General features: G+C 46.3%; 1 protein-coding gene across 1 annotated transcript; it reads left to right on the top strand.

Annotated features, from left to right (window-relative positions):
* Positions 1–223: 223 nt before the first annotated feature.
* On the top strand, positions 224–26,187 carry GPA33 (glycoprotein A33). Its single transcript, XM_069945928.1, has 7 exons — positions 224–402; positions 15,746–15,897; positions 19,351–19,561; positions 20,641–20,805; positions 21,258–21,374; positions 21,867–21,993; positions 24,488–26,187. Exons 1-7 carry the CDS (start codon positions 363–365, stop codon positions 24,696–24,698), a joined length of 1,023 nt encoding a protein of 340 aa, XP_069802029.1. The 5' UTR covers positions 224–362; the 3' UTR covers positions 24,699–26,187.
* Positions 26,188–26,758: the final 571 nt, after the last annotated feature.

The following is a 26,758-nucleotide window of genomic DNA, read 5'->3' as shown; positions in this document are numbered from 1 at the left end:
TCTCTGTTCATTTTATGTAGAAAGTATGAAGCCTTTGGCTATCAGGGCATGATGGGAGTTGTAGTTTTGCAGCAGTTGGGAAACCCTGTAGTAAGAGGTGTGGATGAGACCCAGTATGGAGGAGGGGGTGGGGTGGGAGGTGTCCTGTGAACAGGACAAGGAGGCAGAGACTTGGAGACATCTGTGTTTCGCTATTGGTTGTTACCTGTAGATTTCAAGCAGGAAGAGAAGGAACTGGAGGAGAAGGAGGCGGCTGAGACTCAGTCTCTTAAGATCTGACTCAGGGACAGTCTTGGATCTTTACTCTCTGTGACTTGGACGTTGTAAGATTTGGGTGTGGACCCCCCATTCCTGCATCCACCATGCAGAGACTAGAACAGGTCACAGTCTACCTGTGCACAGGTGAGTGCCGCTCCATTACACAGGTGAGCCCTACCCTACCCTCTCCTATTACACCAGTAACCGACACGATGCTGGAATCACATAGCAATGGTGGATGTAGCAGAGCTGGGCTGGTTATTTCTATAGAGCGGTGCTTAGGCAACAAAATGACAAAGTCAGCTCTGCTACACCTGTAACAATACAAGAACAGCGGTTGCTGGAAACATTTGTAAAGTTTATTAACAGATAGAGATAGGATTCATGGCTATTATGTAGATATCTAATCTGTATCCTCCACCGTATACAGAGACCTAAAGCAAATATGACCTTAAAGGGATACTAACCGGATAATCGTGCTCTGTGTTATCGGCCATTTCAGGATGACTGTAGTATCAATGGGAAAGTCTGGAGCACTCCCTGTCCCCAGGATCTCATAGACTGATATCTGCCGCTCCTCTTATAACGCTCCCGCACTATTATAAGCTGCTGAATGAGTTTCGCCGAGAAAACAAATTCATCGCTGAGGAACTGGCGGAAAAATGATGTAATCCTGTCTGCCCGCAGAGCAGAAATACAAAATTCTGCAATTCTGGTGGTACAGACTGTAAACCTGAGTGTTCTCTTCTATCTGATGGCATGGCAGAGTGCTGTGTATATATTAGGCTATAGAGGGTTAGTAGGGTTTCGATAGTAATCCGCACCTGTATATACCTGATTGTTGTCATTGACACCCACAGTCATTAAAGGGGTATTCCACTCAAACATAACTTTTGATATGTTGTTGCCCATGGTGAGACTAACAATTCCTTCCATACCTTTTATTATCCAGTCTCCTTCTCCCAGTTCTCAGCTGCTGCTTTCTGCTGAAGACACAGAAATCTGTGTGTGAGCTTTTCTCTCTGTCCTCCCCCCTCCCTTCTGAGACAGCTGATATAAACAAGTACCTGGCAGGCTGTATCTGCAGCATTGTAGCTTCTTTGTAATGCTGGGAGGGATAATCACAGTGAGTTCATTAGCAACTTGATCTCAGACTAACCCTCCCAGCATTACATAGAAGTTACAATGTTGCAGCTACAGCCAGCCAGGGACCTGTTTACATCAGCCATCTCAGAAGAGAGGGGGAGCCGGAGAGAAGAGCTCACACACAGATTTTTGTGCTTTTAGCAGAAAGCAGCAGCTTAGAACCGGGGGAATGAGACTGAATAGATAATAACAAGTATGGAAGGAATTGTTAGTCTCACCATGGGCAACAACATATCAAAAGTTATGTTTGAGTGGAATACCCCTTTAAACTGCTCCCTTTTTCTAGCTGTCACCCATCTTCTTCATCAGTGATTGTCTCCCAACATTCTTGGACCCCTGTTCACACTGTGTATTTTTGAGGCTAAAAAAATAAGATGTATTTTACAAGGAAAACAAGCCTCATATTGTCAAGTGTTTTTGCTGCTGTTTTGTTTTTGCTTTGCTTGCAGTTTTCAAGTGTTTTTATCGCAAATGGGAAAATGAGAAATGGCAGTACATCATATGTAGAACAGCAAGAACAATGCGGTCACCTTTACTATTTAATAATGGCGTAAAGCGAAACTACATGAGAACTGTCCGTCACCTTCCCTTTGAATTCAAAGAGTAAAATAACAGACGTCAAATAGATGTTTTACATAACTGCTACATGTGAACGTAGCCTGAGGCCGAACAGGGTTTTACCCAAAGAAGCAAGGCCTCCCCATGTGTCCAATCTATTAGAACTTACACCACAGATGTATAAACTGTAGTACAAATGTGGTGTCAGATTTTTGATATGTAAAGGGTTTGTGCAGTATTAGAAAAACATGGCTGCTTTCTGCAAAAAACAGCGCCATTCTTCTCCTCAGTTTGTGGGGTATTTCAGGTTAATTCCATTGAAGTGAATGGAGCGGAGTTGTGATACTGCACACCACCTATGGGCCCTAATATGCTGCGTTTACACGTAACGATCATCGTGCGAATTTGCACAATAATGATCGCATTTGAGCGATATAATCGTTCTGTGTAAACGCAGCAAACGATCAAGCGAAGAACGAAAAATCATTCATTTTGATCTTACAACATGTTCTTAAATCGTCGTTTGCAAAAAATTCCGTGTAAACAGTCTTTCACCGATTCACCCTATGTGGGAGATAGGCTTAAGCAATAGTAAAACGATCGCGACGCGATTTTTCTATACGATATATTGTTTCGTCTAAACGCTGATTGTTCTAAAAAACACATCGTTCTTTCGAAATAGTTAATCGTATGATCAGGCGAATTGTCGCTCCCGTGTAAACGCAGCATTACACATCATTCAGTGTAATTGCAGGCAACAATCGAAAAATCGTTCGTATGTCGTTGATTTAGATCTGAACCTAAAATTATCGTTAATGGTTCACTGTAATTAAACGTTTGTTCGCTCAAGTTCCGCATTTGTTCACTAATCGTTCAGTGTAATTGCACATTGTTCATTGTTTTCCTGAGATCAGAAGTAAATGATGATAGTAATAACGGTCGTATATAACGACCATCCGTCTGTGTAATATGGTGAACGATTTCAGGTTAACGATAAACAATCTCGTTTGCGATCATTTATTGTTAGTCAAATGTTCAAAATCTCTCCGTGTAATAGGACCCTAAGGGTGGTATTTCACGGGCCGATGGGGCCCGATAAATGAGGGTTGATCTGCTAGATCTAATGATAATCAGGCCTAGATCTAGGAGATCGGCACTCGTTTATCAGGCCCCATCGGCCCGATACCAATGTCCTTGCAGCCCTAGCTTAACTAGTATACATTACCTATGCAGGGTGCAGGGCTCCTCTTCTTCTGCTTCTCCCGGGTCCCGCGTGCTCCTCCAGCATCAGGGTGGCCTGTCTCAGCTGACAGGCCACTCAGCCAATCACTGGTTGGGACAGCGGCGGCCTGAGTGATTGGCTGAGCGGCCTGTGTGATTGGAGGATGCTGGAGGAGTGCGCGGGACTCGGGGAGAAGTAGAAGAGGAGCCCTGCACCCTGCATAGGTAATGTATATTGTCAGTCGCTGGCTGCACACCGCTATTCCACGTAGTGGTGCACGGTCGGTGCCCAACAAATATAGGTCCTCAGTGTTGGACTGGGATACCTGGGGCCCACCAGAGGAAATGATCCTTGGGGCCCACCAAAGAACAATCGGTAAAAAGCGACATACTGACCCGGCCCTATCCTGGATTCATCTGGATCTGCGACAACTCCCTTGTCCCCCACTCAGAGCAGGCTATAGAGATAGCACTCCAATGACTGACTGTGCATACTGGTAGTTTGTGCCCAGATGATGCAGCTGCACCCCATATAATCATTTTATTACCCCCTTCATCCTCCTGCCCTCCATCATTCTACTACCCCTTCATCCTCCTGCCCTACATCATCATACTACTACCCCTTCATACTACTACCCTACATCATCATACTACTACCCCTTCATACTACTACCCTACATCATCATACTACTACCCCTTCATACTACTACCCTACATCATCATACTACTACCCCTTCATACTACTACCCTACATCATCATACTACTACCCCTTCATCCTCCTACCCTCCATCATCATACTACTACCTCCTTCATCCTCCTGCACCTCCCAAGATCATACTACTACCCCTTCATTATAATACTACCACCCCCTTTATCATCATACTACCCTTTCATACTCCTGCCCATCCCTCATAAATCTACCCCTCCATCATCCTCCTACCCCATCATACTACTACCCCCTTCATCCTCCTACCCCATCATACTACTACCCCCTTCATCCTCCTGCCATCATCATACTACTCCCCCTTCATCCTCCTGCACCTCCAAGATCATACTACTACCCCTTAATTATAATACTACCACGCCCTTTATCATCATACTACTACCCCCTTAATCCTCCTGCCCCTCCATCATATTACTACCCCTCCATCATCCTCCTACCCCATCATACTACTACCCCCTTCATCCTCCTGCCCTGCCATCATCATACTACTCCCCCCTTCATCCTCCTGCACCTCCAAGATCATACTACTACCCCTTCATTATAATACTACCACGCCCTTTATCATCATACTACTACCCCCTTAATCCTCCTGCCCCTCCATCATATTACTACCCCTCCATCATCCTCCTACCCCCTTCATCCTTCTGCCCTTCCATCATCATAGTAGTTCTGCTCTTATCCTTATCACCATACTACAGCCTCCTTCATCATTCTCCTGCCCCTCCATCTCTATTCAAAATAAAAAAAAACATCTATACTTACCTCACCTGTATGCTTCCTCTAGTCTCCCAGCGATTCCTCTCCCTGCTCTGCATGAGAGATCAGTCATGCCGTCAGGGGGTGGGGCTTCCCGCAATGGGGGCGGAGCTTCCTGGATGATACCGGGGACATGTTTTTGCCCGGTCTTGAGTCCAGGTATCCTCCCAGGGCTGCTGGAGACCTGACAGCTATGGACTGTCAGTGGGAGGGGCCCACCGGAGGATCCTCCGCTCCTCCGGTGGCCCAGTCCGACACTGTAGGTCCTAACCTATATCAACGATCAGCCGATGACAGCGATCATCGGCTGATCGTTGTCTCTATTCCATGGAGCGATAATCGGCCAAATCGGGCCCTAAGTGTCACTGCCGTTTGTAAAAACTTTTCATGTGTCATAGAGAGATGTCAATAGTTTTGATCGGTCTGGGTCTGAGTGTTCAGTACTGATCGGGAAAACAAGCCGGGAGAAGACACGAGAGTCACGTGATATCAGTCAGGCTCCATAGACTTAAATAGGCAATCAGATGAAGCCCGACTGATCACGTGACACACAGATCACGCTTAGCTCTGTGTCATGTGATCAGTCAGGCTTCATCTGATTGCCTATTTTAAGTCTATGGAATCCAACTGATATCATGTGACACACACTTAGCGTGGTCTTCTTCCACATTCCAGCTTTCATTTTACAGAGGTTTTTTGAAAATGAATGCTGGGATGTGACTGGTTGCTATGGTAACTGTTGTGCTCCACAATGGGCTTAAAAAGTGGCCTAATAGTCTCTGCACCATAAAAGCCGTACCACATAATACATATAATAGTTGGGGGGCCCCTGATACACCTCTGGGCACCACCGCTGCCGGGCCCCTATTCGGTTACTGTTATTGTATATGGCGGATGCTGAGCACATTGCAGGGTGTCAGTAAATTTACTTGCTCTGGGAGTTGCCCGGCTGATATGGTTTTGTATATTCCCCCCTGGACACTATGCTGCACCCCCCTCCCCCGCCTCTGCGGAGACTCTGCCCTCAGGATCAGCCCCATAAGGAGTGCAGGTGATGGAGGCCGAGGAAATGCCCCAACCTGTGTGATGGAAGGACTGTCTAAGGCCATACACTATAGAACCCATCATATAATACAGTACAGTATGGACCCATCATAGACTATAATACCCTTATGGTACATAAGACTCTTTGCACTATAGGACTCATTATACTTAATAGTACCTATACAGTACAAAAACTGTACATACAAATAGATTATACTGTACTCCACAGTACCCATTATGAAGTCCAGGACTCTCCATACACGTGGTACCCATTATACCAGGGATGGGGAACCTTCGGCCCTCCAGCTGTGGCAAAACTACAATTCCCATCATGCCTGGACAGCCAAAGCTTCGCTTTGGCTGTCTAGGCATGATGAGAATTGTAGTTTTGCCACAGCTGGAGGGCCGAAGGTTCCCCATCCCAGCATTATACAGTCCCAGAGTCTCTCTAGGCACACATAGCCAGGTGAATGAGTGTTCAACCAACAGAAATTGTATATACACTATATGGCTATGTTCACACTACGTATATTTCAGTCAGTATTGCAACCAAAACAAGGAGTGGATTAAAAACACAGAAAGGCTCTGTTCAAACAATGGTGAAATTGAGTGGATGGCCGCCATATAACAGTAAATAACGGCCATTATTTCAATATAACAGCCGTTGTTTTAAAATAACAGCAAATATTTGCCATTATATGGCGGACATCCACTCAATTTCACCATTGTGTGAACAGAGCCTTTCTGTGTTTTAATCCACTCCTGGTTTTGGTTGCAATACTGACTGAAATATACTGACTGAAATATACATATACTGACTGAAATATACATAGTGTGAACGTAGCCTATATAGGGACCTAAGGAATCCAGTCTGACCCAGTGATGGCCGGTAGATTACACTGATACTGGTGACTGTGTCACCAGTATTCGGTGCTCTGCGTCCACCCCCTGACCTTTCTCATAGGATTACTACTGAGGCCTGAGGCACCAAGAACCTTGTACCTCGGTTATATTCCTATAACAGCTGCTGTCTGTATGTAGATTACACATGGAGGTAAAGAATGAGGGGAGGCGGTGTGTGAATATAGTCATAAGGCGTGGGGCGGTGTAGTTACTCATTTATAAAGTTTCATTGTAAATGGCCTTGGGCAATATTATTACTCCACTACCGGCTGCCGTCACCTAGTGTCCTGCATTACGTATATAGCACTCACACATACTGCAGCGCTGTATGCATAGACATCTGTCCCTATATACTCCTCTTACTTGTACTGAGGGTTTAGTTGTCCTGGTATTGCCCAGGTTCATTAATGCAAACACCTCGGCCAGTGTTGTGTCCACTATTTCTCGCTGGGGGGGGGGGGGGGGGGATATTGGGGGGAATTTCTGCAAAGTTTCAGTGTCAAGATCTCAGCTGTCAGTGAATGGAAATGTTCCTATACAGTATTCAGTTTGTTTCCATTCATTACCAGCAAGCAGAGAACTTACAGGTGATGAGGAATTAGTTTACAATGCAAAGTTCATAAGGAAGCTGCGGATTGTTCATTGTAGCAGAATTCCCCTTAATGGGCATAAAATTTGCCCAGTAGTGACTCTTCTAGCCCCCCCCCCCATGTGTCAGTTTTGCATTGACCCCTCCAGGTACTACTTTCAGTCTTCCTGACTATCGGGTTGGCGCTTGCTGTTTCGCTGAGACTGTACTAAGGAATCCTGACCTGAGGGCGGGAAGGGAGAGGGAGGAGGGGGCTCGGTGCAAACCTGAAAAACCGGATCCTGCCTCTGCCCAGGGCTCACTGTACACATTACACACATGCACAGAAGGTTTCACTGTGTACTCCTGGGGTCACAGATCACAAATGTAAAGGTGTCAATACACATCAGATGTAAGGCGGCCAAACATCATGATTTTGGTGACCCAATACCGGTGCCTGACTTGTGGGCAGGGGGGTATTAGGACACACTGGGTCTCAGTATACCCCATCCTTCTGTCATTATGGTAGATATGGAAACATCTTGCAGTGTGTAAGGGTCCCATTAGATGAAGCGATTTTTAACAATTACTGATTAACAATTGCAAACTAGATTGTTTGGGAACGACCTTAAATCGTTCACCATAACACACAGAGCGATAGTCGTTCGTTACAATTGTTACTACGATAGTTTACTCCATCCGATACCAGCAAAATAATGAACGACATACGAACAACTTTTTGATCGTTGGCTGCATACACACAAAACGATTATCGTTTAAATTCAAACAATATAACAATTTATTTGAATGATAATCGTCTCGTGTAAAAAGGCCCTAAGAGGTGCTTGACTTTCTTTGAAATGAAACAATTGCAGAACCTTTCCTTTTTCACAGGACCTTGGTACAGCCTGCTTGATGGTTGCAGTGCCTGCTTAAAGGCGCAGTACGCTTGGTAGTTACAGTGCACTCTAGGTAGTGTAGAACATTCTAAAAGACTGATACCCCAAAGGTCAACTCTCGGGGGGAGATTTATCAAAGGGTGTAAAATTTAGGTGCAAACTGCCCACAGCAACCAATAAAAGCTCAGCTTTCCTTTCAGCACTGCCTAAAGCTGAGCTGTGATTGGTTGTTGTGGGTAGTTTGCACCAGTCTAAATTTTACACCCTTTGATAAATCTCCCCCCTTGGTCTTCAGACTCTGAATTTCTTTTCTTACATCTGCTTCCATATCCTGACTAAATATTCCAACCACACACTGACAGCACCTCCTGCATACAGCTCTTTATATAACCTCCCACCTGGCTTCTGCATACTAGTGACCATGGTTACTATTACAGTATTTACTCCTATAGATTAGGTCACACATAGAAAAGAGACAACATCCACATAAGCACATAGGCACATAGGTAAAGCCCCTATTACACGGGCCGACGAGAAGGAGCAAGCAAGCGCCAACCTGTCAGGTCAGTGCTCTCTTGCTCCTCGTTCCTCTCTTGTTGCTGGCGCTAGGGGGCTGCGGGGAGCGGCTGCCCGGGTGATTGCTAAATCGTCCAGGCAGCCCATAGAAGATAGTGGCAGTCTGCTGCTGCTGCTCCTATTACACAGAGCGACGGCAGCAGATCGCTGCTATCGTGATTGTTGATTTTTTAACGTGTTGAAAGACAACGATCAGTCATGCATGTCGGCTGATCGTTGTCTTCTATTACACAAAGCGATTATTGGCAGGAACAGTTGGTATCGGCCAAATGCAGCCTATAATAGCATTGTGTAATAGGGTCTTAAGGGGTAGTAAGCACCCCCCACCCCCCACCCCCTTACATGCTGACTGCCTCCTCCTCATTGCAAAAACAAACCTGGCAAAGCATTCAGCTGTATTATAGCGATTAGTGGGATTAGACTGTAAATTGCTGGGGGGAGAGATGATGGGAGTGATGCACTGCATGAGACTGGGAGTTTTGATAGTCAGCTCCTGGGGTCAGTAAAGATAAAACCACACACTGTATATGATATAGGCCAGTTTGGACCAGTTTCTGTCTTCACATCCCATCCGAGGAAGCTTAGGCCGGACAGAGTAATGGTTTATTGTATTGGGATTAAATCGCTCCCGGGTTTAGGGATGATAGGAGTCATACATTGTATATGTGTTTGGGAGCTCCTTAGCTCAGAGATGATGGGTGTGATACATTGCATACAATATAGGAGCAGAGGCTATAATGAGACTAATACTATACATTGTGTGATATAGGGAGTGTCCTTATTCTTCTCTGGTCCTCAGATAACAGACCAGTCAGCACACGCTCGCCCCACTGCCTCCTCCGCCCCTCAATGTCCTCGTCGCTGGCAGACGTTCCTCACATTCCTATAGGTGTTGCTGCCTATACATGAATCCTTCAGAGCAGCTGCCATCTTCTGCTCAGGTGGAAGGTCCCATTCAGGAGAATCCACTAGTAGCCAGGCCAAAAAACAGACAAAATTAGTCTTTAAAGGACTCAACATATTCAACCAATTGATTTCAATGTAATCCATGTAATACTTCATCTCACCTGTGGTGGAGCTGTAGAGAAAACTGAACTTTTGCTGCTTAGTTCCTGTATGGATCAGGGCTGATCGCTGGTGGTTCCAGGTGCAGGACCTCCTGTGACTTGTGTATTGTCAGGACAACATTCTAGCTAAAAGGGATTGTCCACAGAGGCGAAACTTTGTTATTGGCTACTTTCTCTGTAGCCTTCTGATTACAATACGCTGAGCTTTCACAAATGCCGTCTTGTAAGATAAAACAAATATTTTGCAATCTGCATGGAAAAAAACGACCAACGTGTTTCAGAACTTGTGATCCAAGATCAGGCCATGGCTGCACACTGCAAGGTCCGAAACACGTCGGTGATTGGTGTCCATGCTGGATGCTGCGGGATTGGTGTTTACCCTAAAGTCAGCCATATATTTTTAATTTTTTTTATTTTTGCATGTAGTTGTGGTCTGTTAAGCCATGGAGACTTGATTCATGAAGCTTCTCCTGTTATGGACCAAGGATTTATGTACAATCTGTCTGTTCAGAAATGGTAAACATTTCTGTGTGTGAACATGTACGTGGATTTTTCTTATTTGGTTCTTTACTTCGACCTTATAGGGGTGCTCAGGGGGTGGGAGAGCTAAAGTTTTCAAATAAACGTTATTAATCTATTAAAACTATAGTACAGTGGGACCTCTGTTCTCAAACTGCTTGGAACTCAGACTGTATTTTCAAGAAAAGTTTGCGTTGGTTCTCACACACTTTTTGGGCCCTCAGTCTTGAAGTACTCGGTATCTAAATGTTTTTGTGAGTGTAGATGGTGGGTTGTACCTGGTGGGTTTAGCACTGATGAGGCCTCACATACAGTACAGTACTGTATAAGATTGCTGGAGGGCATGTACAGTCAGTGCACCACCATCTCCCGTCCTGTACTGTATAAGACTGCTGGAGTGCATATACAGTACAGTAGTAGTACAGCCAGTGCACCACCATCTCCCATCCTTTACTGTATAGGACTGCTGGAGTGCATATACAGTACAGTAGTAGTACAGTCAGTGCACCACCATCTCCCATCCTGTACTGTATAAGATTGCTGGAGTGCATATACAGTACAGTAGTAGTACAGTCAGTGCTCCACCATCTCCCATCCCTTACTGTATAAGATTGCTGGAGTGCATATACACTACAGTAGTAGTACAGTCAGTGCTCCACCATCTCCCATCCCTTACTGTATAAGATTGCTGGAGTGCATATACAGTACAGTAGTAGTACCATACCTCCCAACTTTTGCAAAGAGGGACATGTGCGCAGCGACCCTCCATAGCCACGCCCCCATAGCAACCCTCCATAGCCACTCCCCTACAGTCACCACATGCTGCTGACTGAATAGTGCCCTATACAGTATCCAATCCCGCCAAAAATGCCCGATATAGTATCCAATCCCCCATTATAGTGCCCCACATAGTATCCAATGCCCCCATATAGTGACCAACATATTGTCCAATCCCCCACATAGTGCCCACATAGTAGCCAATGCCCCCATATAGTGCCCCACATAGAATCCAATCCCCCACATAGTGTCCAATTCCCCACATAGTTCCCCACATAGAATCCAATCCCCCACATAGTGCCCCACATAGTGTCCAATTCCCCACATAGTGCCCCACATAGTATCCAATTCCCCCATATAGTGCCCCACATAGTAGCCAATGCCCCCATATAGTGCCCCACATAGTAGCCAATGCCCCCATATAGTGCCCCACATAGTAGCCAATCCCCATATAGTGCCCCACATAGTAGCCAATGCCCCCATATAGTGCCCCACATAGTAGCCAATGCCCCCATATAGTGCCCCACATAGTAGCCAATGCCCCCATATAGTGCCCCACATAGTAGCCAATCCCCCATATAGTGCCCCACATAGTAGCCAATCCCCCCATATAGTGCCCCCCATATTAGCCAATCCCCCCATATAGTAGCCAATCCCCCATATAGTGCCCCACATAGTAGCCAATCCCCCATATAGCGCCCCACAGAGTAGCCAATACCCCCCATTTGTGTGGCCCCAGCGGAAAAAACAATAAACCAGTAACTCGCTGGTCCCAGCAGCTCCTCTCCCGGCAGAGCGCGCACTCCCGTCATCCTCTGGGGCGGGCAGCAGGGTACAGAGACACTGACTGTACAGGAAGTGATTCATGATAGAGGCTGCAGGTCACTTCCGGCACAGTCAGTGTCTGTATACCCCGCTGCCCGCCCCGGAGGATGACAGGAGTGCTCGCTCTGCCGGGAGAGGAGCAGCTGGGACCGGCAGACAGGTGAGTTACTAGTTTATTGTTTTTTCCGCTGGGGCCACATATAATACGGGACACGGGGGGGCCGTTCCGGGACAGCACCCCGAAAACGGGAAGACACTGCTCGGTCCTCAAACTGCCTTCCTGAATCAATTAAGTTTGAAAACCGAGGTACCACTGTATTCTGTTAAAAATCCTCCAGTCTTCCAATATTTAACAGCTGCTGTATGTGTGGTGCTGTGGAGGAGCGACCGGTCACCTGCCAGATGGTTAGGTGTGACGCCAGTTCTATGGTGTCTGGAGGAAGCTCTGGCTATTTCACTGCCGTTGAGACACGTGATGGTGTCTCTGCTGTGTTTTGGTTGATCTCCCTGAGGTCAACCATCATCCCTTTTTGCATGCACTTACTAGTCATTGCTCCCACTAGCCAGAAACCTACTCCACACTTATGAGGGGCAAATACCCCGCAACAGCTGTCTGTGGATGGATACCTTGCTTGGGTGGTTTCCTTGACTGGAGACATTGCTTGGCTTGGTTGTTCCTTCCCGGAGGAAGGTCTGGCTAGTTCACTGACGTCAAGACACATGATGGTGTCTCTGCAGTGTTCTTTTGCACAGTTCTATGGTGGTTGGCCGATATATAGCCTTGCCCGGTGGTAAGTTGTTGTGACGTCAGTGCCGGTTGAGCACACAGGTATGTTGGCACACCTGCTTTTATTTTAATGGGCCGGCTATACCTTGTTCCCCTGTGGTCAGTGACCTGCCGGGTTGTTGCGGGGTCCCTTGAGCAATTATCATGGTGGTCCGGAGTGGAGTAATGACCCACCTGGACTATTGGTAGTGCCATGCACAGAAAGGGGTGATGACCCAAGGTAGCTTGCTTCATTCCTCTACAGAATCCAAAGGCAAAAGACCATACACTTCCTCTACCCATGTGACTTCCTTCCTACAGCGCATGCAAGGTGTGCTGTGAGTGGGTGAGGAGTGCATATACAGAAGTAAAGAGAAACATGATAGGTAAAGAGAAGAAACAACTGTCATTGGTGTGCAGATCCACGTGGTAAACAAACAAAGCAATAACTGTGCAACATCTAGGTATACATACTTATAGCAACGACATCTTGTGGCAAAACTCTGGTACTACTACATTACCACTTACACCGAAAAGTACAGGCCTTTACGAAGGGTGTAACCAATAGCAACAACCGTGGTGTGATACCACATATGTCCTGCAGGAAGTGGTGTATTCTCCCCAGTCTGACACAGTGCTCTCTGCTGCCACCTCTGTCCATGTCAGGAACTGTCCAGAGCAGCAGCAAATCTCCAAAGAAAACCTTTCCTGACATGGACAGAGGTGGCAGCAGAGAGCACTGTGTCAGACTGGAGAGAATACACCACTTCCTGCAGGACATACAGCAGCTGATAAGTACTGGAAGACTGGAGATTTTTAAGTAGAAGCGCTGCTCTAGAGTACCCCTTTTAGTGTGTGTATATATATTATTCTATAACCAGTATTTAAAGGGCTTGTCCAAAATCAGAAAACCATGGCTGCGTTCTTTCAGAAACAGCCCCACACCCGCAGGTCACGTCTGGTCTTGTGGCTCAGTGAATGGGGCTGAGTGTTAATAACACACAATACTATCCCGGCCAGCTGCGGTCTCTCTCCTCTAGCCACATAATACCCCGGCCAGCTGGGGTCTCTCTCCCTCTCCCCCCCCAGCCAGCTGGGGTCTCTCTCTGTCTCTCTCCTCTTTACAATCCGGTGATTTATTTTTGTTGCAGATGACAAGCTGCCAACTTGGGATGAGGGAAACCATTATTACCGCACAATAAAACACACGACCTTTGAGGCTCAGGTGGGGCCGGGGACAAGTTGTAGTTCAGGGGTAGGGAACCTTGGCTCTCCAACTGTTGCAGAACTACAACTCCCATCATGCCTGGACAGCCAAAGCTTTAGCTGGAGAGCCAAGGTTCCTACTCCTGATGTAGTTCTTCTCCAGGTGCTGATCCCTATGGTGTCTCTTCAGTTAGTTCTTGCTCTGTGTAGCCTGAAAAATAAGAGGTTTTCACCTGGAAACTGTCAGTAAGCAGGTTATATACATGTGCACTACGGCCTGTGTGATGAATAATATAATCAGAGGTGTAATAGGACCAGGATCTGACAACAGCAACTTGTTGATGGTTTCCCATATACTATGGCGGCTGTGCAGATGATCAGAGTGGATTTGTTGGGTCTCGTAGTGAAGTGTGTGCAGTTTCGGCGCAGTGTCGCACCCCCAATTATTGCCATTGTAGATAATGGTGATGAGGTCAGATCGGAGCCGTGGGAGGATGACGCCTGCGGTTACTGCACTTCCTTTATGGCTGAGATATTATTATGTTCTGTTGTTTTTATTGCTTTCACTTTTCGCAACTTTAGAATCTGTTTCTTTAGAGAAACAGTCTGATCATAAGTCAGTGCAGCGTCCTCCTATATAATGATATACAGTGATCAGCCATAACATTAATACCTCCTGCCTAATACATTGTACATCCCCCATCATGACCTGTCCATATCCCTGTGATGTGTCACCTGTGGTTAGGAGCAGATCCAGTATAGTGTGAGGCGCAGTTCTATGGATTGGATTGAGATCATTACCCCCATTAGGGGTCCTGCTGCCATGAAGGGAACAAGGAGCAGAACAAGCTATATACAATGCACCAGTCTGGGATCCAGGCTGTAAAGCTCTCGCGCGTGTTCACCTCACCGCTCCTCTGTCTCCATGTTGATTGAAGGCTGCAAGTCACGCTCTTCAATGGATCCTCTATGGCAGTGATTTTCAACCAGTGTGCCGCAACACATGGTCGGGTGTGCCGCGGGGAAAGTTCCCCAAACTATGGTGCCCCTGTAAAACAGGAGAAAACAATGGGGGAGAAAAACCTGGGGATGGGGGAGAAACAAGGGAGAGAAGCAGGGGGGAGAGAAACATGGGGATGGGGGAGAGAAGTTTGGTGGAGAGAAGCAGGGGGGAGAGAAACATGGGGATGGGGGAGAGGGGAGAGAAGCAGGGGGGAGAAGTATGGTGGAGAGAAGAACAGGAGAGAAGCAGGGGGGAGAAGTATGGTGGAGAGAAGAACAGGAGAGAAGCAGGGGGGAGAAGTATGGTGGAGAGAAGAACAGGAGAGAAGCAGGGGGGAGAAGTATGGTGGAGAGAAGCACAGGGTGGAGAAGAAAACAGGCCCAGGTTTCACACTGAGTGAGTATAAATACATTTAGAATCTATATTATTAATTATATGTATAATATGTACTGTTTTAGTGTCATTTTGTGCCATTTTGGTTGGTGGTGTGCCCCAGGATTTTTTAAGTATGAAAAGTGTTCCGCGGCTCAAAAAAGCTTGAAAATCACTGCTCTATGGGATAGTGGGATTTCGGCCTTCAATCAGAAGAGCAATGACATGAACGCACACAGGATTTGAGCGAAGCCACGACGTGGGACACTGATAAACGCTTGCGCCAGCGCGCAGCTGGGGGACGAATAAAAAAAATAAGTTCCAGAATGCTTCTTAAAAAGAAAAAAAAATTGTTAAACAACCCCTTTAAATATGAGAAAACCCCTTTATTACAGGAACAATGGGATTTATTAGGTGCTGGATTATCAGATGGAGAAGATAGAAAAGTCTTTATCCTGAGAGATCTGATGACATGCTGTCTGTATGTTTCCCATTTTGTCATCTGCCCCTCCCCTTTATAGCCGCCATGCTAATTATCTCATCTCTTTCTCCGCAGTGTTGATGGTGGCGAGCGCCATCACCGTCCAAACTCCACAGAAAGTAGTTGAAGCTGCAAGAGGAAAGAACGCCAATCTGCAATGTACGTACCAAACCACGGCCACAGACAGGGCCGGAACCAACATATTGTGGAAGAAGATGCCAGAAGAGGTAATGTCAGAAGTGACCATTACTGGTTTAACCCTAAATGGGTGTAAAAAAAACAAAAAAGACACAGTACAAAATGTTTGGTCCTATGTCTCCTCACCCATTTATATAGGATACACCCCCAATGTATATAGACTGAGCCATACATAATAGAAAGGACCCAGTGGTGGATCACATAAACCAAGAGCCCTGGGCTGTTCCCTCATCCTACATGTGAGACGTGTTTCTCCTTCAGTGCAGCATGTGCTGGATGTATCAGGGGCGCACACCTTATAGGTCCCTAAATAGGATTCTTGTTGCACCCCCCCCCCCCCCAGCTGCTGATGCCTGATCTCTGGATCAGCTGCACAGAACAATGTAAGTGGTACATCATTCTGTTCAGCTTTTCTGTCACTATATTATGCTACTCTGAGATAGGACACCATAAACCTACAGTTTCTTTAAATGCCGCTATCTATAGCAATCATGGCGTTTAAGGGAGTTTGTGGCAGGAGAAGTGACTGATCAGGACCTACACAGAGTGACTGTGGGGGTCCTGATCACTTTCCCTGACAGGCGGGGGTATAATGCAGTATTTGCCTCAGTCTTGTTAGATAGGCAGACTCTATGGGGTAGACTCTATGGGGTACATTTATTAAGTCCGGCGTTTTCTGTGCCAGACTTAAAAATGTCCCGCAGCTCCGACAGTACGCTGATCTATGGAGAGGCGTACTGCCTCTACATAAATCCCATGCGGATGAGTTCGCCCACCAGGAAATTTACGCCAGCTCAGAGCTGGAGTAGGTTTCCTGACTATTTTATTGCAAATTGATGAATTGAGCGCACTCTGAGTCCGCGACCCCTGTTCCGCCCCCTCCACACCCCCTCCCCGCCCACCTGCCGTACTGGGCGGAAAATGGCCAGATGCAAATATTTAAATGTATAAATGTATTCGCATCTGTCCATTTTCCGACGAAAAATATGCAATTTTTTTCATTGATAAATGTCCCCCTTTGTGCAGATTGGCAATAAAATGGTGATCAATGGTGTGCATTTGAAAGTGGGGGAAAAAATGACATTTTTAAAAACATGGCAAAACTCCTCAGACAAAGGACAACTCTGGTTTGTGTTTTTAAGTTAATTAGGGGTTAAAGAAGCAGTTACCACCCGGTACTGTGTATGCATACTCCTACATATAGCCGAAACATTGCCTTAATGTCCGCACTGGGCTCCCAGAATGGCTGCACAGACCTCGCACCTGGGTCTCCTATGGTGTCAGGGAATTCAGGCTCCGTAGGCTTCATTTCGGGTAAATGCTGCTTAATACTGCGGGTGAGGCAGGGGGAGAGCTGTGAACTAGTCGTCTGGGCTGTGACTAGTCATGGCTCTTTGCCCTGTCAGCGCGCCCTGCCGTGTGATTGACAGGCAAGGAGGCTTGGGGCTGAGAGGGTCAGATAACAACCCATCATGTGGTATGAAAACGCCCATAAAAAAGGAACTACCACATTGCTATGTACAGTATAATGCAGGGGTACTCAACAACATTTAGTGAGGGGCCACTTACCGGGGTCTATTGTCAGGTGAAGGTCCGAGCTGAACATCAGTAGGAAACGTGTTTTGTTACTTTTCACAAATGTTGTTGAACTATTTACATACAGAATTGCTGCTTATTAGTGTAAGAACCTGGCATTTTTTCTCTCACCAGCCCTTTGAAATTAGGTACAAAGGGAGTGACGGCCCCAGTAGTTTTTAGCCCCCTGCGTGTGCTCTTCCCCAGTAGTATATAGCCCCCTCCCTGCGTGTGCTCTTCCCCAGTAGTATATAGCCCCCCTGTGCGCTCTCCCCTAGTAGTATATAGCCCCTCTGTGTGCTCCCTCCCAGTAGTATATAGTCCCTGTGTACTCTTCCTCAGTAGTATATAGCCCCCCTCTGCACTCTCCCTTTCGCATATAGCATAAGAACCTCCCAGGTTCTTATTCATGATATCTGAATGTAGAGGAATACAGAAAACATATAAGCGTCTCTACAGCCACCATGGAGTACAGAACACTGGATGCCGCTATAGCATATAGCCCCCCTGTGCGCTCTCCCTCTCCAATAACATAAAAAAACCAAACCCTTGTACTCCCCTGAGTACGGGCGTCTCCTCTTCTCTTCCCTCTTGTGGCCGCACTGCAGCGGTCACTAGAGGCCGCTCTCCCCTTGTCCTGGCGCCGGCGCTCCGAGCGCCAAAACCAGAGGTAGAGAGCGGCCTCTAGTGACCTCTACGGCCACAAGAGTGACTAACAGGGCTCTGTCAGTGCTGCTGCATGGTAACTATGAGGGCTTGTTACAAGCACTCAGTTACTGTGCAGAGCGCAGCTCAGTATACAGGTATACAGAGCTGCAGCAGGGGTCCGGACAGCTAGCCTCTGCGGTCCGCCAGTTCAGGACCCCTGGTATAATGTATATTATATATTGCCATTATAAAAGTAGCCATCAGAGGGAAACAGAGTACACAAATTCTGAATCGCATGAAAAATGTATACATAATATACAATGTAGATTAAAGGGGAACTGTCAGCAGGTTAGAGTGAATCTAAGACACATACCTTCCTCCTCAGCGTACCGAGCACTATAGGGGGCTATCAGCAGGTTAGATTGGTCTAACCTGCTGATAGTTCCCCTTTAATTACTTGCAGCAGATCACACCTTGTGGATTTGGTTACCTATGGTACAGTCCAGTCCCACAGGGGAAAACCTAGACTAGACAAACCCCTTGGAGCTAAACACATTAGCAGAACCAGCCTCTGAGGGTTGGTTGCAATGTACCAGCCTGGAATTCAGATATATTTCACTTGATTTAATTGTAACAAACATTCAGCTCTATTGGTCAGGAAATGTTTCAGCTTCTTGGTCTTAATAGAATTAAAGGGGTACTCCAGCGGGGGGGCTATTTTGGAATCTGGCCGGGGAGGAGGTGGCTGAGAGAAGACGTCCACTCTCCTCCCCGGATCCAGCGGCGGGTCCTGTATCGCGGCGTTCCGGTTCCCGGCCGCTTCCTGGTGTCTGATGCGGGCCCGAGACGTGACGTCTCAAGTCCGCTCAGCCAGTCAGTCACAGAGGCGGTATCCGTTTCAAGTCCGCTTAGATACCCCCTCTGTCACTGACTGGCTGAGCGTCTCGAGCCAGCGTCAGACACCAGGAAGCGGGAGACCGGAGCGCTGCGATACGGAACCCGCCGCTGAATCCGGGGAAGTGAGTGGATGTTTTTTCTCTCAACCACCTCCAACCCAGCCAAATCCCAAAATAGCCCCCCCGCTGGAGTACCCCTTTAAATATACTAGGTGGGGGCGCTGTTGTATTGGTTCCTACGGGTAAATTAGAGTATCAAGTCTAGTGAAAAATGGTATTGCATGTGCCAATGACCTAGATCAGTCTTTAAATAGTAATGGCCACTTTAAGGGATTTTATTTCATTTCCCCCCATCTCTTTCAGGCTATAGCAATCGCATACCTTGGAACCTTGAACCAAAGTGATGACGCTTATAAAGACAGGGTGTCCTTTACCGGCAACTACTTATCAAACGATGCATCAATTCTTATTAATCAGCTGAGGATGGAGGACAACGGCACATATCAGTGCGAAGTCATCATCCCCCAAGACTTCAAAGGAACCCGAGTTGCCAAAATGGACCTTGTCGTCCTGGGTATGTAAGCTGAGGGCTGTGATGATGCAGCACAAAGGCTTTGTTATACACAGCCCATTCATTGCAATTACACATGTTACCCAGTGGTGGCGCTGCAGGATATCTGAACACTTTGTGACAACTTCTGCATGAGATCATAAGTGATCAATGAGGCTCACAGCAGAAAGGATCCTGTGATCAGTTTACTGAAGGAGGTTTCCACTTAGGGGAAGGGAAAACTCCCAGGGGGCTGTGCTGCCAGTTCACTTCTATTTCAAGTCTGAATTATCTATGGGGTCAGAATCTGAATTGTCTTGGAGTAGGGGGTCAGAATTCTCTTTGGGTCAAGGGTTGGAGTCTGTATTGTCTTTGGGTTGGGGGTCTGGTGTCTGTATAGTGTTTGGGTGGAAGGTCTGGGGTCTGTATAGGCTTTGGGACAGAGGTCTCCGGTCTGTATAGTGTTTGGGTGGGAGGTCTCCGGTCTGTATAGTGTTTGGGTGGGAGGTCTCCGGTCTGTATAGTGTTTGGGTGGGAGGTCTGGGGTCTGTATAGTGTTTGGGTGGGAGGTCTCCGGTCTGTATAGTGTTTGGGTGGGAGGTCTGGTGTCTGTATAGTGTTTGGGTGGGAGGTCTGGGGTCTGTATAGTGTTTGGGTGGGAGGTCTGGGGTCCGTAATCTCTTTTGGGTCTGGGGTCTATATAGTCTTTGGGATGGAGGCCTGGGGCCAGTAGTCTCTTTGGGTTGGAGGTTTGTACAGTTTTTGGGTCTGTATAGTCTTTGGGACAGAGGTCTTGGCTTTGTATAGTCTTTGGGACAGAGGTCTGGGGTCTGTATAGTATTTGGGTCTGGGGTCTGTATAGTCTTTGGGACAGAGGTCTGGGGTCTGTATAGTCTTTGGGTCGGAGGCCTGGGGTCTTTTTTGGGTTGTAGTCTCTACAATCTCAGGGCTGAATTCTGTTTGGAATCGGATTCTGGAGCTGGAATTCTCATTGGAATCAGAATTTTCTTAGGGATCTGATGAAGGGGTCCTGTGCATTACCTGTCATTGTTGCTTTTTGAGCACTTCCTTGTAAAAACCTGTATTTCCTTTTTTTCCTGCAGTGGCTCCATCCAAACCAGTCTGTGGGATTGTGGGAACGGCAGAATATGGTCAGGTCGTAAAACTGACTTGTAACTCTGAAGAAGGTTCCCCTATCCCCGCGTACACCTGGAAAAGCTACACCCCGCAGGATGTGGAACGACCACTACCCCAGACTGCAGTCATAGGTATCTATTTATATAGTGGCGACACATTCCGCAGAGCTGTACCCGCACTGGGGCCAGTGACATAGAAATCAGGGGGTGTTGGGGGCTGTAGATGAGTATGCTTTATTTGGCAGGGAAAAAAGCACTTATGTATAATGCTGAACTTCAATATCAGACACACCCTATGGACATGAATGGTGCCGTTCCTTGAGTAAAACTGGTCCTGGGTTCAAATCCCACCAAGGACATCATCTGCAAAGAGTTTGTATGTTCTCTCGTGTTCACGTGGGTTTCCTCGTGTGTCCTCCCACACCCAAAAGAGAGAGGTGAATTTAGATTGTGAGCCCTAATGGGGACAGGGACAGAATTTAGAGAAATCAGTTGGCGCTATAGAAATAAAAGCATAAATACGACTAGATTGCTGCAGGATGACTGTGATCCACTGAATGCTGATGGTTTCCTTCCTGTTTTAGACAAAGGAGAACTGACTTTGAAAAACATTTCTATGGAATCGTCTGGATTCTTCATCTGCACATCCACCAATAAAATCGGAACAGACTTCTGCAATATCACCTTGTCCGTGATGCCACGTAAGATACCAGCCTAAGCTGAAACTGTAATTGTCAAGGGGCAGATCAACTATTGGTGGGCTGATCATTTTGGGGGGTCCAGTATTATAGTCTAGAAAAAGCCAATGCTTGGCTTTTTTGTTGCCCCTATACAGTGATCGGGACAATAGTTGTTCTGAGTAGACAATCCCTTTAAGGGCATGCTCAGCTAAATGGGAGAAATTAGGGGAGCTAAGATGTACGTAAATGGCTTCAATGGTTAGTATAGGTTCCTCGGGGGCGGGGCATAAAAGATTATCTCTTTGGTGGACTTTGAATCCTGTTCCGCCTCTGAGGGTTAAGTAACTTCACACTGTACAGGGCAGCACTTCCACAAATTACATGTAACCAGCCGTTTCCTTATTTTTAGGAGGCTGGTAAAGTAGATGACTGCCCATGAGGGAGATTTAGTAGTCACACAGTTTTTTTTTTTTTTCATACTTTTTCATATCCGTTGTTTTTGTTCTTCTACAGCCTCCATGAACATAGCGCTGTACGCTGGAGTGATTGGCGGTAGTGTAGCCGGAATCATTGTCATCGGTATCATCGCCTATTGCTGCTGCTGCCGCGACAGCGAGGACAAAGAGGATTATGAGATGGCGTAAGTTCCTAAGTATCTGTTAGATCAATTCTCGTTTACTGATCAATTACATAGACCGACTATCGGGCAGTAAAGGCATCGGACATCGTTAGCGTATTTACTTACCTTACCACGTTCCGGGCGTCCCTGGCCTTCGCAGGTCTCTGCAGCTCTGTCTTCTGCTCTCTGCCCTGACAGGCCGTTCAGCCAATCACTGTCCACAGTCCTGTCTAGGTCAGTGATTGGCTGAGCGGCCTGTCAGTGCAGAGACCAGGGAAGGCCGAGGACACTCGGAACGTGGTAAGTATATACTTTGTAGTATACAATTTATTATTTTATACTACAATCATCAGCCGTGCATCGCTATTACACGTAGCAATGTGCGCCCAACGATTTTAGTTCTAGACATACGATCAGCTGATCTCTCTATTACACGGAGCAATATTTGGCTGGATTGGACTGATTTGGCTGATTATCGTTACATGTAATAGGGCCCTATGTTCCTTAGTGATCACAGCAGTATACCCATCTACGCTTTACAGTAGTCCTAGAAGGGTGACTCCTTCCTCTAGTCAAATAGAATCGATACTCCACACACCTCTCCAGGTTAGGTGCTCTGTGGTAAATGGTTGCAATTACAAAGTGAAGAATTCCTTCCAACCAAAGTGAGTATTTGAGAAACAGTAAGAGACCATAAAAACTATATAAAGGGGTTATCCAGCGCTACAAAAACATGGCCACTTTCCCCCCTCTTGTCTCTATATTGGGTGGGGTTTCAAACTCAGTTCCATTGAAGTAAATGGAGCTTAATTGCAAACCCCACCTGAACTGGAGACAAGAGAGGGGAAAAGTAGCCATGTTTTTCTAGCACTGGATAACCCCTTTAACAACTATTCGGTCCTCCCAGAACTTTCTCAAGCCATAGGGTCTCTGTATGAAGAATAAGGGTCAGCCAAGTCTGGTAGAGTGCTGCTTCATCAAGACCCAGCTCTCCTCAGTGGTCACAGCAGGCACAACCCTTACACTAGTGAGTATGTGCCCGCACTCTGCTTCCCAGGCACAAACCTTTCAGTAGTTATAGCAGCAAGACCACCCTAACCCTAAGTCTATCCTGCCCAACTCGTCTCTAGAAGGGGTTTGCCAGGGAGATCGTCCGGGCAGCCCATAGGAGGCAGTGGAGGTCTGCTGCCGCTGCTCCTGTTACATGGACCGATGGCAGCAGATCATTACCAGGCTGAGTGTTGGCGGTTCAGCCTGTTGAAGGACAACGATCAGCTGACATTGTGCATGTCGGCTGATTGTTGTCTTCTATAACACAAAACTATTATTGGCCGTAACAGATGATGATCGCTTTGTGTAATTGGGCCTTAAAGGGGTTATCCAGCGCTACAAAAACATGGCCACTTTTCCCCTCTCTTGTCTCCAGTTCAGGTGTGGTTTGCAATTGAGCTTCATTTACTTCAATGGAACTCGGCTTGAAACCCCACCCAAACTAGAGACAATAGAGGGGGGAAAGTGGCCATGTTTTTGTAGCGCTGGATAACCCCTTTAAGAGTAAATCCGGACCTCCCAACTGACCAGATCCAGTGGGCCAGTCCTGGATTTCAGGTGCTGTCCAGGAGGTTTGTGGAATGTCCCAGGTCAGTGCACTAACATGCAGAATCCCTGACACTTAGGCTGGGTTCACACTGGGGGAGATTTATCAAACATGGTGTAAAGTGAAACTGGCTCAGTTGCCCCTAGCAACCAATCAGATTCCTCCTTTCATTTTTCAGAGAATCTGTGAGGAATGAAAGGTGGAATCTGATTGGTTGCTAGGGGCGACTGAGCCAGTTTCACTTTACACCAGTTTCATAAATCTCCGCCATTATGTTTTTGCACTCTGCTTTATGCATAAAATGGATGAAAAAATAGACGCATTTCATTTGTTTTTGCATTGACTTTCATTATAAAAGAAGCATGAAAACGCTTTTTTTGTTTTGTTTTTTACGTACACAAGAATGTGGTCGGCCTTGGCGTTTTAACCCATTTTTTTTCTAATTGAATAACAGATCAAAACTGATGCACACAAATGCATCTCCCTTTTTTTTTTTTTTTTTTTGCAAAAGCGCAGTGTGAACCCAGCCTTATGCGTTCATGCTGAGTTTCTCTGGACCACCTTTATCTACCAATAAGGGAGGATATGTAAAAAAAAAAAAAAAATGGATGGCAGAGAAGCTACTTACAGCATCAGCAATAGGCTGAAATGAGTCTACCTTGATGCCCGTCTACCCGGCTGATGCGAGATGTAGTCTACCTTGAAGACAGAAAAGGCTTCTGTGAACATGGATCCAAAGCCGTAGCCGGAACAGCCAATGGGACGTGAGATTAGGTGTGACTGGAGGTGATTGGTGCCAAGTCATTGGGATTCTAGATGTGATTGAATCAAGTTCACAATTAGTAATAGAACTAGGGATCTCCCCCCTTTTAAAGTCTGATCTTTGTGTATCTAACTTCTGATTGGTGTATCACTTAGTTACAGAGAGGAGGAAGAGGAGGGACCGGACCACCAGCAACAGCAAGAAAAGAGGCAAATGCAGCAACAACAACCGCGCCAGCAGCAGCAGCAGTACTACCAGGAGGATGAGGATGGTGAAGAGGATGATATTGAGGACAACCCACCCCGTAAACCCCCAATGCCGCCATCAAATAAACCTCGCCTGGTCCTCAACACAGCAGACGCCTGATTGGCCAATTTGACTTTTACATTTTTTTTTTTTTTTATTTTTTTTTTTTACTTTTTAAACTTGTTTTGCATCAGGACTTACAGGAATACATGAAATATAAGCGCCCGGCGCAGCACTGGGCAAGACGAGACTCTTATACTGGAAGGACTACATGACTGACCAGAACAGGCGTTTACAGGGTATCGTGTGTCGCTATATTATCATCACTACATTGGAAATCACTGAGACTTTATTTGCAGTTGCTCTTTTTTATCATTAGAATTTGCTCTATCAATAGGTCAAAACCTTGTTTTGAAGACTGCTCCCTGCAGGACAGATCAGGTACTACATCTAAGGTGGATTATACATCTTCAGGCTATATTCACACACACTATTTTTGGTCAGTATTTTGCAACCAAAACCAGGAGTGGATTTAAAGGCAGACAGTGTGTGAACATAGCCTATAAAAAATTTAGTGGCTGGCCATCATTTAAAGGCAAATAGCATCCGTTGTTTCAAAACAATGGCCGTTGTTGAAATTGTCATTAAATAGCGTCCTTCAGCTAAATTTTTGCAGTGTGTAAACATAGCCTGTCTTTTCAATCCTCTCCCTCAGCTGTTTTACTGATGGGGCTGAGCATGGTTGGATTCTTCTGGACGTCTAGCTTACCCTATATAGATGGAGCGGGTAGTATTGTAGGCTGTAAATGAATCCCCAGGCAAGGACTCTCTTTAGTGGGGATGAGCGAATTTACAGTAAATGATGAAGCCAAGTGTTTTAATCCACTCATCAGCCGGCTGCCTTATAACTGGGTGCTGGGAAAAGCTGGATCCAATCCTGGGAGAAGTTTCCTAGTACTGGATCCAGCTTTTCCCAGCAGCCTGCTGATGAGCGGATTTCAGAGATAACAAAACACTTTGCTTTTACTGTAAATTGGCTCATCTCTACTTTTTAGTGTCAAACCTATTACTACTACACTTCCCATCATGCAAGGACAGACAATGTGGTCACCCCATTCATTGTAACCTCTGGTAGCGCCTTGCTTTCGGCCTCTTTCTTACATACAGAATATGAATAGAAGAAAATGTAGATTTTTTTTTTCCTTTGTAAAACTTGTTTATATAACATTGTGTATATTAGAACATTTGTTTAAAAGCGTCTATCTACATTGATGAGAGAAGCTGCAGCCACCACTGAATGTATGGCTCTGTGCATGGTACGCTACACTGCTTACACAATAGCCGTGGCCCCTTTAATCAGCCGTGGTTACAGGACTTGGACCCCACCGAGAAGATATTGATTGTCCGTCCTAAAGCTAGCAAAGCAGAAGCCTGGGCTAACCCTTTGATCTTTTTATTTCTAAGCAGGAGATGGATCTCCGCTCAATATAAGGATTGTATTAAATTGGTACAAAATTTTGAACCTATTCCGATTTTAAAGAGGGCTGAAGAATTGTGTTTTTTTTTAACTTATGTAGAGATGGAAATAAAATGTTTTATTCTCATACAATTTTCTGTTCACTATTTAAAGGGGTACTCCAGGCAAATACAATGGGAATATAATAACCGTCTCAGTGCATTGCCCCGTCTCTACATAGTCTTCCTTTTAAGGTTATTAACGGGTTTATCCAGGAGTATAAGAAGCTCCACTCTAGTCCTCGGGCTGTGTGTGGTACTGCAGCGCAGTTATGTGATCCTACAAACCACATACATACAAAGGACAGGGTGCCCAGAGTCTTTTTTTAAATCCTGGATAGCCCTTTAATGGCTGACGTCACACACTGCATTTTTTTAAATGTAAAACTAAGGGTGCCTTTACCCTTTAAGCCCCGTTCCCACTGAGCAAAACTAGCGGAATTCAGCGGCGGAATGCCGTTAGCCTTCCGCTCATAATGGGAGTCTATAGGAGGCGCGCGCTCCTGTCCTGTCCGCGCTGAAGAATGAACATGTTCATTCTTCAGCGCGGACAGAGCAGGAGCGCGCACCTCCCATTATGAGCGGGAGGCTAACGGCATTCCGCTAGTTTTGCTCAGTGGGAACGGGGCCTTAGGGTGCGTTCACACCTACAGGATCCGCAGCAG

This window comes from Dendropsophus ebraccatus, chromosome 11, assembly GCF_027789765.1.
Source record: "Dendropsophus ebraccatus isolate aDenEbr1 chromosome 11, aDenEbr1.pat, whole genome shotgun sequence".
NCBI lineage: Eukaryota > Metazoa > Chordata > Amphibia > Anura > Hylidae > Dendropsophus > Dendropsophus ebraccatus.
This window is presented reverse-complemented; position numbering and strand designations above follow the sequence as displayed.